Source organism: Gracilinanus agilis, chromosome 6, assembly GCF_016433145.1.
Source record: "Gracilinanus agilis isolate LMUSP501 chromosome 6, AgileGrace, whole genome shotgun sequence".
Taxonomy (NCBI): Eukaryota; Metazoa; Chordata; class Mammalia; order Didelphimorphia; family Didelphidae; genus Gracilinanus; species Gracilinanus agilis.
This window is the reverse complement of record NC_058135.1, coordinates 209,524,584-209,538,181: the sequence shown is the minus strand read 5'-3', so window position 1 is coordinate 209,538,181 and position 13,598 is coordinate 209,524,584. Positions and strand designations below refer to the sequence as shown.

The following is a 13,598-nucleotide window of genomic DNA, read 5'->3' as shown; positions in this document are numbered from 1 at the left end:
TCCAGAAAAGAATTGTGTAATTTTAGAGGTTATAAGAGGACTGCAAAGGAAATGGCTAAGAAGTCCAAGGAACTCTTATTGAAAAGCTCTTTATTGAGATCATAAATGCTCTGAATCTTGCCCAGGTCTTGCTTGAGAAATAGAGTGAGGGAACCTGAAGCCGATGTCTTCACTGTCAGTTAGAGGGCTTCAACATATCCTAACAACTGGTCTATATGATCTCATGATTGCTCTGCTGCTTGAACACACTTTCCTGATTGATGAAATGTCTGGGAACCAGCCGGTTACAACAGTGGGGTCCGTAAAACAGCCACCTGAAAGACCATAGGGAGAAAGAAGAGAGACCAAGCACTCAAGAAGACAAGGGAGTCTAATGGAGCAAGGCTCGTTTATTGCAGGCCTATGACAAGAATATATAGGTTGAGGGCAGAAGGGGGTCAGCAATTACTAAAGGGAAAGGAATGCGAAAAGAAAGTCCTTGAGGTGGTTTTTTAATTATTGCTACCTATGCATGATCGGGTCCATGATCAATATCGCCTCTCAAGAGGGTAGCTAATTTTATCTTGATGTTCTGGCTCCTAACAGTCTGTCTCCCAAGAGAATAGCTGATTTTATCTTGAGGCTCTGGCCCCTAACAATGAAACCCTTGACTTAACTTAGAAAATATCTTCTTTAGTAATTAGAGGGAAATGAAAGTACAAAGTGGCATCGAATTGGTGCAAAGCCTTAATTGTTGTAAACATATCTTCCCGCAAACCCCACCAATCTTGGAGAATTCTTTCTGCCACCATTTGTGGAGAAAAACCAAAACAGAGCATTTGGGGGTGGGGGAGTGCTTTCCATTTGAATAAGACATAAGCTATGAGGAAAATGGAGCAAACTACTGCCAAAGCTATTATTGAGTTGTTATCTGTGTCAATCCTGCCAAGAGTCAAGTCAGAGTAGCAATGAGGAGGTCATCAACATACTGTAAAAGAGTGACCTCAGGATTTTGCTCACGGAATTGTTGCAAATCTCTAGCCAAGGCCTCACTAAAGAGAGACGGGCTAAGTTTGAGGCCTTGTGGCAGGCACGTCCAAGTGAGTTAAATTATAGAATGGATATCAGAGGAAAACCATTCAAAAGCAAAAATAGGTTAACTAATGGGTGCAAGAGGAAGTGTAAAAAAGCATCTTTTGTGTCCAGAGTAGTATACCAAATCAGGGAAGGATGGATATTACTCAAAAGTGTATACGGGTTGGGGACAGTAGGGTGTATATCCTCAATGCACTTATTAACTTCCCTGAGGTCTTGGACTGGTCTATAATCTGTTCCCCCAGGTTTCTTAACAGGCAACAGAGGAGTATTCCATGGGGACTGACAGGGTATTAAAATCCCAGCTTTTAAGAGACGGGCAATATGGGGTTGAATACCCTTCCTTGCCTCTAAGAACATAGGATATTGTTTGACTCGTACTGGTAGAATCCCACTCTTTAGGGTTATCACAATAGGGGCTTGATTGATGGCGAGGCCCACTCGGGACCGCTCTGCCCAAACAGTAGGGAATTTTTCCACCCAGGGACAAACATGAGGGGAAATACCCTCAGGTATTGGTTCAGAAAAAAGTCTATACTCATCTTGCAGGGAGGGAACTAAGGCATGCAAGGGGGTCCCCGAATCATCAGAAACCATAACTTTTCCTGCAGTAAACTGAATATGGGCCCCAATTTTATGTAACAAATCCCTCCCCAAAAGGGGTGCAGCACTGTCTGGAATAACCAAAAAGGAATGGGTGACTTGTCGAGTTCCTAAATTGACAGTACAGGAGCTGGTCCAGGGATACCAGTTAACTCCAGCCACACCCTGGACCGAAGATGACTTAGAGGACAGCTTCCCAAAGGGGGCTGTCAGAACAGAATGTTCTGCACCCATATCTACCAACATTGGAAGTGACTTCCCCTCAATACTTGCTGTTACCCAGGACTCGGGGAGGGACCTGAGACCTGTCCCCTTCAATCTTCTCCTTCAAAAGTAAGTGCTGGGGAGGGACGTCCCTGCCATGGGGGGCGATGTGGCCATAACTGAGGGCACTGTCATTTCCAATGGTTTGGGTCACCACAATAAAAGGAGCCTCTTGAGGCTCTGGGGCATCCTCTGGGATAACCACAAAGGATTGAGGGTGGGCCAGATGAGATTCCAGGCTGAACCCCAGGTTGAGCAAGGGCTTTTGCCAGAATACGAGTTGTCTGTTGCTGATACTTTAAAAACTGTTTCCTAGATTTATCCTCTTGGGATTGCAATTCTTCCTGTCTCTTTTTTTTCTCGTTCTTCCTCCTCCCTCTTAAGCTGTAACTGACACTCAAGGTCCTCCTGTCAAAATTGTTCTGCCTGCTCCTCTGGGGTTTCCCGAGAATTAAAAACCTTTTCAGTTATTTTAAGAAGGTCAGAGAAAGGCTGGTTGATAAAGTCATCCAGCTTCTGAATCTTTCTCCGAATATCTGGGGCTGCCTGATTTACAAAAGTCAAAAGAACCGTGATCTGACTGGCAGGTGCTGTGGGGTCCAAAGGGGAATAGATCCTAAATGCCTCCTGTAGGCTCTCTAAAAATGCTGCTGGAGTTTCCTCAGGGCCCTGTCATATAGATTCAATTTTAGCCAAATTAGTGGGCTTTCAGGCCGCTAGAAGCCCGGCCAAAAGAGTCTAGCAGTAGGTTCAGAGATACTCCCTACCTCCCTCTGAAGTGAAATCCCAGTCTGGACAGTTAACAGGAAAAACAACAGCAAGATGGGTCGGATTTACTGTGGGCCGACCATCATCACCAAGGACAAATTTGTGTCCTTTGGCATAAATGCGATCTTGTTCCTCCGAAAGTAAAAAGGGTATGGAGGAGTTGTTGACAATCATCCCAATTGGGACTATGAGTTAAAAAAATAGACTCAGCCAAATCAATTAATTTCTGGGGTTGCTCGGAGAAGGGTGAATTTTGATGTTTCCAATTATAAAGATCATTTGAAGTAAAAGGCCAATATTGATGAACTAAAGGGCCTCCCGGAACCATGGGGCCAACTGTACGAACTGGAAGGGCAGTAGTAGAGGAAGGGGCTTCGGTACCAGGGGCATGGCGTTCACACTGATCACGGCCTTGAGTATGGTGTGCAGGGGGGGAGGGAAAATCCACCTAAGAGGCTACAGCCTCTGCCTCATTATCCCTTCCTTGAGAAGGCAAAGGGGGATAAAGGGCAGACGAGGACCCCAATACATATGGTGGTGGGGGGATGGGAGGATCCAGTGGGGGCTCATCTGGAGTAGGCAAAACTGGGGGTGGTTTTTGAATCTTATTGGGGTTGGAACCTGTGGGCTGGCAGGCTTGTGCAACCAAAACCTGATTAAGAGGGGCAGCTGGGTAGCTCAGTGGAGTGAGAGTCAGGCCTAGAGACAGGAGGTCCTAGGTTCAAACCCAGCCTCAGCCACTTCCCTGCTGTGTGACCCTGGGCAAGTCACTTGACCCCCATTGCCCACCCTTACCAATCTTCCACCTATGAGACAATACACCGAAGTACAAGGGTTTAAAAAAAAAACCTGATTAAGAGCTGGTTGATCGTTACTGGTGTTGGACACCCCTGTAATTAGCTGAAACCAAAGTGGGGAGTCCAAGACCAGATCCTGCGAAGTTAAAATGTATGGTAACTGATCCAAATGTCCCTCTGGGTCTGGGAGAAGGACACGGTCTCTAACAGCCAAAATGACTGATTTTTCCCATGTCCCTCCCCAAGGCCATCCAACTCCAAAAGTAGGCCATTCTGTATTACAAAACGTTTGCAATTTCCCTCGCTTCACTTCCACCCCCAAATTATGGGCACGGATTTTAAAATCAGAATAATGGCTCAAGACCAAATTCAAGGGAATTGATTGATTCTTGCCCATTTTTAACCAACAGATTATACAAGGAACAGACAGACAAACAACAAAATTCAACTCGGGGTTAGAGCTTGCTCAAGGTTCCAACCCACTTTTCCTAAAGTCCTTCTAAAAGGACTCAGTGTTCATTACTTTCCCCACACCTGTTGTACGTCCCCTACGGGCTTCAAGGGGTTCTGCCAGGGAATCAAACCCTGGACTTCCTGGAATCTAATTCCACCAGAGACTCAAACTCTGATCTCCCCCTATTTATTTCCCGGGGGAAAGAGGGCCTCCAACCCCCTGAAGTTTCATATATTTGTCTCTGAGCTTTTAGACAACTTCCTTCCCACCCTTCTTAATTGATTCACTTCCTGACTTTCTCTACCTGTTCCTTCTCGGGAGACAGGAAATGTGATAATCGTTGGACAACACTCAGAAACAGGTGAGGAATCGGGTTTTTGCTTGGGGACTTGGCATAGGACGTCCTTCTATCTTGCCCAGAAGGCACGGTAATTAATCTGTCCACTAAGTCATATGTCCATCCAGAACCCGAATTCCCCCCATAACACACAATCACACAAGCAATCACAGCTCACAAACACACTGCCCAACTCTAGGAAGTTGCCACAAAATCTGGGAGAGAGCTTCTCCTGTCCCGGTGGTCCTCAGAAGGTTATATCCACTGGACAAGCCCCCAAATGTTAGGGTCCGTTTCTATGACCACCGAAGGAACACACAAAGACAATGCAATATAAGCACGGAGAAGTCTTTATTCCTAGCTAGCTAAGGGAGCCCAGCCAAGGAGCTCCAAAGCAACATAATCAGAGTAGAGTTTAAATACATTTTTGAAACTTTAATACCTATGAATAGACTCATGTTTTCAGTTCAGTGCTCAGGAAGGAACAGGACTTTACCCTAAAGTTAAAAGGACTTAGTGGTTTGGTTCGGTGGTTAGACTTAAGGGGAACAAGACATTACATATCAGACAGGTATGCAGGGTGGGAGTTGGTTTTAGTTTTAATCATTTACTTTACTTCAAAAAGAAAATAATTCATTGAAAATCAGAACTGGACTAGAGAAGCTAATGATTTCTTATGTTGTTAAGACATTCTTAAGAATGAAAATGTAGAGAATATGAAAATTATTATTACAAAAATAACTGACATTGAAAACTGATCAAGGAGAACAGTATAATATTTGATTATGAGAAAGTCACAATAAAAAAGCTTAGACATTATAATTTTCTAAACCCTTCCCCTGTCTTAAAATGAAAACTGTGTTAATTCCAAGGGGGAAGAGTATTAAGGGCTAGGTAACTGAAGTTAAGTGACTTACATAAGGTCACACAACTAGGAAGTATTCTAAGGCCAAATTCGAACTTAGCAACTTCAGTCTCCAGGCCTGCCTCTCTAACCACTCAAGTCACATAGCTTCCCCTAGACAGTCTGCTTCAAGAAGTTATGAAGGAGTATTGCCCCAAAGTCTTAGAACTTGGGGCTAAAATGGATATTGAAAGAATCTATTTCATCAATATTCTCAAAGGGATCCCAAGATGAAAACTAATGGAACAGTATTGCTAAATCCCAAAGCTTGCAGGGAAAGGAGGAAATTCTACAAAAGTAAAGAGAACAAAAACAATTCAAATTCTAAGGAACTATAGTCAGGATAGCAAGACTTAGTCTGTGAACAATAGAAGAAAAACATAGAATATGATATTTCAGAACACTAAAGAGCTGGGTTTACAACAAAGAATAACTTACCCAACAAAACTGAATAGAATTATATAAGGAAAAATGGAAGGTTAATAAATTTGAAGACGTTCAGCTATTCTTGAGGAAAAGACCACAAACCAGTTGAAAGTTTGATCTCTAAAAATAAGAAGTTACCCATGAGAGACCAATTATAATGGATATAAAATAAGGTCAAACTGCTGACTTCTTATATGGGAAGACTATCTGTAAGCTTAAGAATATCATTACTTGAGTATAGGTTGAAAGAACATATATAGAAGGCTTCAGGATGATTTGAATATACTCAAATGCACCTCCCCCCCCCCCGCCCCAAAATGAGGCACAAATCCAGAGATTACTTGACTCTCTCTTGTTGACAGGAGCAATGACCATTATTAACTCTTGGGAGAATAATTCTCATGCCCAGGGCAAAATATATATATATATATATATATATATGTAGACCTGCACAACAAGTAGGCTGCCCTGTAACACTGAAGGAGGAGTTGAAAAAGGTCGACAGAGACACCCTCAGACATCATGCAGCCAGACAGTCTTCTCCAGATCCTCTCTCTACTAAAAAGGAGCTGGAATTGGCCTTATGTAGAAAAAAATTTTGAGAGCATCAAGACAAGGTTTGACCAAGTTCTGCCACAGGACTTGGGGGTAATTTCTATTAATGCCAGGGTCCCCAAAAATCTTCTTGGAAAAGACTTATTAGGTAAACTAAAAGCAGCAATAACAGGTACCAAGTATTAGGTGAGAAGCCAGCTAACCAACAGTCAGAAACTTGTTCACACCCTGAGAAAGTGTGAACCCTTTTGATGAATATTCACACCTCCAGAAGGTGAGAACTATTTTCCACAAAGACTGCCCCCTGGGCAGGGCTAGACAATTTGGAAGCTGTGATTGGCCATTGTGAAAAGGGGTGGGGACAGGAAACCACCATAAAAGCCATGAAGGCATTATGGAGAGACTAGTAGAGAGTGAACTCCAAGAAGAGAGTCACTCCAAGAAGGAAGTTCGGCTTCAAGAAGATTGTCTCAAAGAAAGTGGGCCTCAGGAGTTCCCTTCAGCTCTAGTCATTATCTTGGGTGAGTGAATAGCTGATTTTCCGTTCCTGTCTTTGGCAGATAGTTTAATTCTTATTGAAGGTCAACAAATCCTGGCTGAGCTAAGGACTGGAACAATATTTAGTTAGATAGGTTAATGTCTTTTCTACCTTTTTGTATTTCTCTACTTTATGAATAGAAGATTTTAAATATTCATATATTTAGCCAAAGTGTTAATTTTAATACTTACAGCACCCCCTAATCCTCATGTCTAGGACAACATATCAATGGCATTAAGGTTTGGATGGATTTGTGTCTGCTTTGGCCCAGAGTACTTCCTTTAGTTCTTCTGTACCTCAGGGTGACCCCTTTTGGAAAACTTTAACTTTCACCTTTTAAGATTGTCATTGAGGGGAAATTCAAAATGGCCACCTTCGAGTCTCAGCCAACAAGGGAAGGGCCTGAAATGGAAGATGCAGATAATTCTGAAAAGAGCATAAATGAAGAAAATGGAGAACTATTAGAGGAGGACCAATCTCTAAACAAGCACCCTGGACACCAAAAAAAGAAGCACAAACATAGAAACAAATACAAGAAACATAAACATTCTTCAGAAGATGACAACGACAAAAAACATAAACATAAGCAACCTAAACGAAAAGACATTATTGATGCCTCTTACAAAGAAGGGGCACCTCCAGCAAAAAGATCTAAAAATTATGACTTAGCTTTGCTGGAAGATTTGGAGCAACTGAGAGCTTTGATTAAAGCCGAACTTGATAATGAGTTGATGGAAGAAAAAGTGCAATCTGGAATGGGGCTAATATTACCCGGTTACCAGTCAGGTTCCGAAGAAGAGGGAGAAAAACATGAGAAGGCAAGAAATGGGAATAGATCAACTGCTAGGTCATCAAACACTAAGGGAAAACTTGAACTCGTAGACAAAAATAGTTCAAAAAAACAAAGCAAAAGCAGATCAAAAGAACTGTCTAGACATAGATCTGATGAAAAGAAAAGCAAGGGAAGCATTGAAAGAGTTAAAGAAAAGACAACCAGAAGTAAATCTAAGGAAAGAAAAAAGTCCAAGAGTCCATCTAAAAGAAGCAAATCTCAAGCTCAAGCAAGAAAATCAAAATCTCCCACACTTAAAAGGCAATCTCAGAAGAAAATTAGAAAGGCCAAATCCCCTACTGAGGGTAAGATTAAATTAGAAGATAAAAATAAATCAAAAGATAGAAAGAAATCTCCAATTAGAAATGAAAGCAAAAGCCATGATTGTGGGAAAAAATCCAAACCTCCAATAAAACTAAGAAGCAGATCCAAAGATAGAAAATCCAAAAGATCTGAGATTGACAAAGAAAAGAAACCAATTAAAGCTCCCTCTAAAGATGCTTCTTCTGGGAAAGAAAATAGGTCACCAAGTAGAAGACCAGATTGTATTCCTAAAGGAAAAAGTTTATCTCCAAAACAGCGGGATAAATCAAGGAGTAGGTCCCCTCTATTTAATGATCAGAGATCCAAGCAAAGTAAATCACCATCTCAGACTCTGTCTCCTGGTACAAGAGCTAAGAGTCAATCAGTGGAAAGAAAACAAAGAGAACCAAAAAGGAGATTTTCTTCTCCAAGAACACATCCTAGAGATGATATTTTTAGCAGACATAAGAGATCAAAATATGCCAGTCCTATTAGCAGATGGTCCCCAACCAGAAAAAGACCAAGTAGGTCTCCTATCCGCAGGAGATCTCAATCACCACTCAGGAGAAGCCAGTCTCCAAGGAGGAGAAGCAGGTCCCCAAGAAGAAGAGATAGAGGTAGGCGGAGTAGATCTCAACTTCCTAGGTGGTCTCGATCAAGGAGTGGTCATAGGCGCAGAAGCAAAGTAATGGAAGATAAATTTAAAGGAACCCTTTCTGAAGGAATGAAAGTTGAACAAGAATCATCATCTGATGATAACCTAGAAGACTTTGATGTTGAAGAAGAAGAAGATGAAGAAGCCCTAATAGAGCAGAGAAGAATCCAAAGACAGGCAATTGTTCAGAAATATAAATACCTTGCTGAGGTTACTAATATGTCTAAGCCACCTGAGCAAAGCAGCCCTCAGAGTTGCACTCGAACACGTTCACCCTCTCCTGATGACATTTTAGAACGGGTTCCTGCTGATGTTAAAGAATATGAAAGGGAAAATGTTGATACATTTGAGGTTTCTGTAAAAGCCAAGCACAATCTTATCACAGTTGAACAAAATAATGGTTCAACTCAGAAGAAACTATTGGCTCCTGACATGTTCAATGACTCAGATGCTATGTTTGCTGCATATTTTGATGGTGCTCGTCTTCCGGCTGCAGGCACTGGAAAAGATTTCAAAGAGAATCCCAACCTCAGGGATAATTGGACTGATGCAGAAGGCTATTACTGTGTTAACATAGGTGAAGTCCTAGACAAACGGTACAATGTGTATGGCTATACTGGACAAGGTGTCTTCAGTAATGTAGTGAGAGCCAGAGATATGGCAAGAGCAAACCAGGAAGTGGCAGTGAAAATCATCAGGAACAATGAGTTTATGCAAAAAACAGGTTTAAAAGAACTGGAATTTTTGAAAAAGCTTAATGTTGCTGATCCTGATGACAAATTTCATTGTTTGCGGCTCTTCCAACACTTTTACCATAAACAACATCTCTGTCTTGTGTTTGAGCCTCTAAGTATGAATTTACGAGAGGTACTGAAAAGGTATGGAAAGGATGTTGGTCTCCACATTAAGGCTGTAAGATCCTATAGTCAGCAGTTGTTCTTGGCATTGAAACTCCTTAAAAGGTGCAATATCCTACATGCTGATATCAAGCCAGACAATATCTTGGTTAATGAATCAAAAACTATTCTAAAGCTTTGTGACTTTGGATCAGCTTCACATGTTGCAGATAATGACATTACACCCTATCTCATCAGTAGATTTTATCGTGCTCCTGAAATTATTATAGGAAAAAGCTATGACTATGGTATAGATATGTGGTCTGTAGGCTGCACACTATATGAACTTTATACTGGAAAAATATTATTTCCTGGTAAAACCAATAATCATATGTTGAAACTTGTTATGGACCTCAAAGGGAAAATGCCAAATAAGATGATAAGAAAAGGTGTGTTCAAAGATCAACACTTTGATCAGAATCTCAACTTTATGTACAAGGAAGTAGATAAACTAACAGAAAGGGAGAAAGTTACTGTCATGAGCACCATTAATCCTACCAAGGACCTCTTGGCTGATTTGATTGGGTGCCAGAGACTTCCTCAAGACCAACACAAAAAAGTATACCAGCTAAAGGACTTGTTGGACCAGATCTTAATGTTGGATCCAGCTAAACGAATTACCATCAACCAGGCTCTACAGCATGCCTTCATCCAGGAAAAAATTTAAATGAGATGAAGAATCTTAAAGGGTTTGAATAATTCAAATACAAAGACTGAAGAACTTTCACTGCAATTTATTGATGTATACAAACTTATAAATATTTCCCCTGCAAATTGAGGAAGCATGATATATGTGAATTAACACCAAGGCTAATATTTCTTTTAGAAATGTTAGAATAAATGTGTTTGTGTTGTAGGTGAAAATTTTCACTGTAGAACTGTTTTAATTGCTGAGACTGCACTCAAGTACAGTGCTAATGTAAATGGTTGTAGTTCACATCAAAAGGAAAAAAAATATCTGTTATAAAATGAACAGTAATACTGGGTGGATGATTGGTTTCTTAGCAGACTTGGCTTCATTTTTGTCTTAAAAGAAAAAGAAAAGGCCAGCATAAATGTTGTTTATATTCACGTTTTCCTAGGTGTGTGTGTGTGTGTGTGTGTGTGTGTGTGTGTGTGTGTGTGTGTGCAGGACATAGCAGCATGCCCTTGGTGCAGTTAGTACAGAAAGGGGTCTGGTTCTTCTTGAGCCTGCCTGCAGGGATGGTTTCCTCTTTTAAAGAAGGCTGTGTACAACTTTAGTACACTGAAGGTAAACTAAACCATCAACATCACTGGTGTTTTAAGATATTATTTTACTGGAACAACTGGCAAATAAGGGACTGTGAAAGGGAATTCTTGGTTCTCTTTAAATTCACACTTATCAAAAGGCAATCGTGTATTCTCTTTGCCAAAGTTGAAGTTAAAACATTGACAATAACTAATCATTTTAGGATCACAAAGCACTTTCATGTTATCTTGCTCTTACCATAAACCCTTTCACATAGGTAGTGTAAATACTACTCTTGTTCCTGATTGCCAGATAATGCAGGGCTAGACAATTTGGAAGCTGTGATTGGCCCTGTGAAAAGGGCTGGGGACAGGAAACTTCTATAAAAGCCATGAAGGCAGTCTGGAGAGACTAGTACAGAGTGAACTCCAAGAGGGTTGACTCCAATAAGAGCAGAGTCACTCCAAGAAGATAATAAGAATGAATGCTAGGTTCTCAGACTCTTAAGGCTAGCCAGTGTCACAAACTTTAGCAAGACTGAAAAAAAAAAAAAAAGAATATATTCCATTAACAACTTGAACAAGTTTTTTTTTCTTTTTTTTTTCCTGATAAACACCTTGCCTGTACAACTAGGAAATTCCAGGTTCTGTCCAGAAAAGAATTGTGTAATTTTAGAGATTATAAGAAGACCGCAAAGGAAATGGCTAAGAAGTCAAAGGAACTCTTATTTAAAAGCTCTTTATTGAGATCATAAATGCTCTGAATCTTGCCCAGGTCTTGCTTGAGAAATAGAGTGAGGGAACCTGAAGCTGATGTCTTCACTGTCAGTTAGAGGGCTTCAACATATCCTACCAACTGGTGTATATGATCTTATGATTGCTCTGCTGCTTGAACACACTTTCCTGATTGATGAAACCCTTGACTTAACTTAGAAAAGATCTTCTTTAGTAATTAGAGGGAGATGAAAGTACAAAGTGGCATCAATTGGTGCAAAGCCTTAATTGTTGTAAACATATCTTCCCGCAAACCCCACCAATCTTGGAGAATTCTTTCTGCCACCACTTGTGGAAAAAAACCAAAACAGAGCATTTGGGGGTGGGGGGTGTCTTCCATTTGAATAAGACATAAGCTATGAGGAAAATGGAGCAAACTACTGCCAAAGCTATTATTGAGTTCGTTATCTGTGTTAATCCTGCCAAGAGTCATTTTACCACATCACCAAAAGAATTGTTCTGGAGAACGGGACAATCACTGAAACTATACAAATGAGGGAAACTTCTAGACTTTCAGGACAATCTTTGCACCTTAAGATCTCATATCATTATTGCAAAGATGTGACCAGGGAAGAATGTCAGGAATCAATAGTTGGTTAAGTGAAGTGTACATTTTCATGGGCTGCTTCTTTACCAATGTGTGCCTGCCTATAGCTTTTTAAATTGATCAAATATTAGTTTTAAGAATTTCTTGTTTCTTCCCCCCATGTCCACACTACAGGGAGAAAATAGATTTTACAAAATAAACTGTTCAATTTAGCTCTTTAAGAATCACACAGATTTCCACCAGCAGAGAAAGGACAGTGATCCTGAAGGGCATTGAGTGTCCCAGGGAGTGACACAGTTCAGCCTTAAGTCAGACTCAATTTCCTCAAGTTCAAATCCAGCCTCAGATACTTAATAGCTGTGTGACCCTGGGAAAGTCACTTAATTCTATTTGTCTCAATTTTCTCATCTGTAAAATGAGCTGGAGAAGGAAATGACAAATCACTCCAGTAGCTTTGCCAAGAAAATCCCAAAGGAGGTCACAACAATTAGGAGTGGAATGAAACAACTGAACAACAAAAAACATCAGCCCAAGAGCAAATTCTAAGAATGAAATTAGCTTCTATACGTTTAGCTTGAAATTGATGCTAAGATTACAGAAACTCGTCCTTTGATCAAATTGAAATGGTGGTGTGGCCAGCCCCAGTCTTCTCCAGATGTTCTCTCTACTGAAAAGGACCTGGAATTGGCCTTCTATAGAACCAAATGTGAGCATCAAGACAGGGTGTGACCAGCTTCTGTCATAGGACTTGGTGGTGGTTTCCATGAATGCCCGGGTCTCCACAAATCTTCTGGGAAAACACCTATCGTGTAAACCAAAAGCAACAATAAGAGGTGCTCCAGATGGTTCTATTTTACTAGAAGTACCCGAGGAATCTTTACATTTTTGCCCTGAACATCTCTCAGAAATCCAAGAGGTGAAAGAGCCTCCCATCTTTGAAAGTCCAGCTGATAGACCCGAGAGTCTCTTTGGCTGAGCTCATCCAGCATCTGCTGGCAGAGAGGGAGGAAGCTCTGAAACACCACCAAGCCCTATTTACTGCAAAAGCTGGTCAGCCTCTGGGGAGAGCTGGGCACAAAGGCCCGTGATGATGCAGGATAAGTGGAGGCTGGTGAGCAGAGGTCTTGGACACAGGACACGGCTGTCCCAAAGTGCTCTCAGGATCCAGGACTTTGAGACCATCGTCACTGGCTACTATATGTGTTCCAAGAATATAAAAAACAAAATTAATAAAAGATAGCTTTAAAAATTAAAAAAAAAAATAAAAAAGAGGCTGAGAGGACTGTCCTCCATGTCTATGGGGGCCTGCTATTAGATCTCATCTTCACAAAAAATGCCCTTAATCCATGCCTTTCTACTCAGCCTTCAAGGTGTGTAAATCGAATTAGCTCCAGCCCATTAATAGTCAAAAATATACTCAACCCAGGCGTGCTAATGATGTCACCCTAACCTCCCTTAGTGGGGAGGGGAGACGAGTTACCCACACGTGACAATAAGTAACAAATCAAGAATAAGGGACTGCCCTTTGGGCAGTCCAAATCAATGTAGAAACTGTCATTTGTCCATTTGAATTAGAGGTGGACCACAGGAAGTGATGAAAGACACGATCTCTTTAAGTAAGTTAGTGAACTTCCTGTGGGGGCAGTTGCCGTCTGGAACTGG

General features: G+C 41.1%; 2 protein-coding genes across 3 annotated transcripts in view; one reads left to right on the top strand and one right to left on the bottom strand.

The window, feature by feature from the left end:
* The window catches only part of WDR1 (WD repeat domain 1), a 308,269-nt gene that overhangs the window by 270,572 nt on the left and 24,099 nt on the right, over positions 1 to 13,598 (bottom strand). The gene's annotated exons all lie outside the window — the stretch shown is intronic.
* On the top strand, positions 7,080 to 10,073 carry LOC123251974 (serine/threonine-protein kinase PRP4 homolog). The gene has a single exon (XM_044681314.1). It carries the CDS (start codon positions 7,086 to 7,088, stop codon positions 10,071 to 10,073), a length of 2,988 nt encoding a protein of 995 aa, XP_044537249.1. The 5' UTR covers positions 7,080 to 7,085.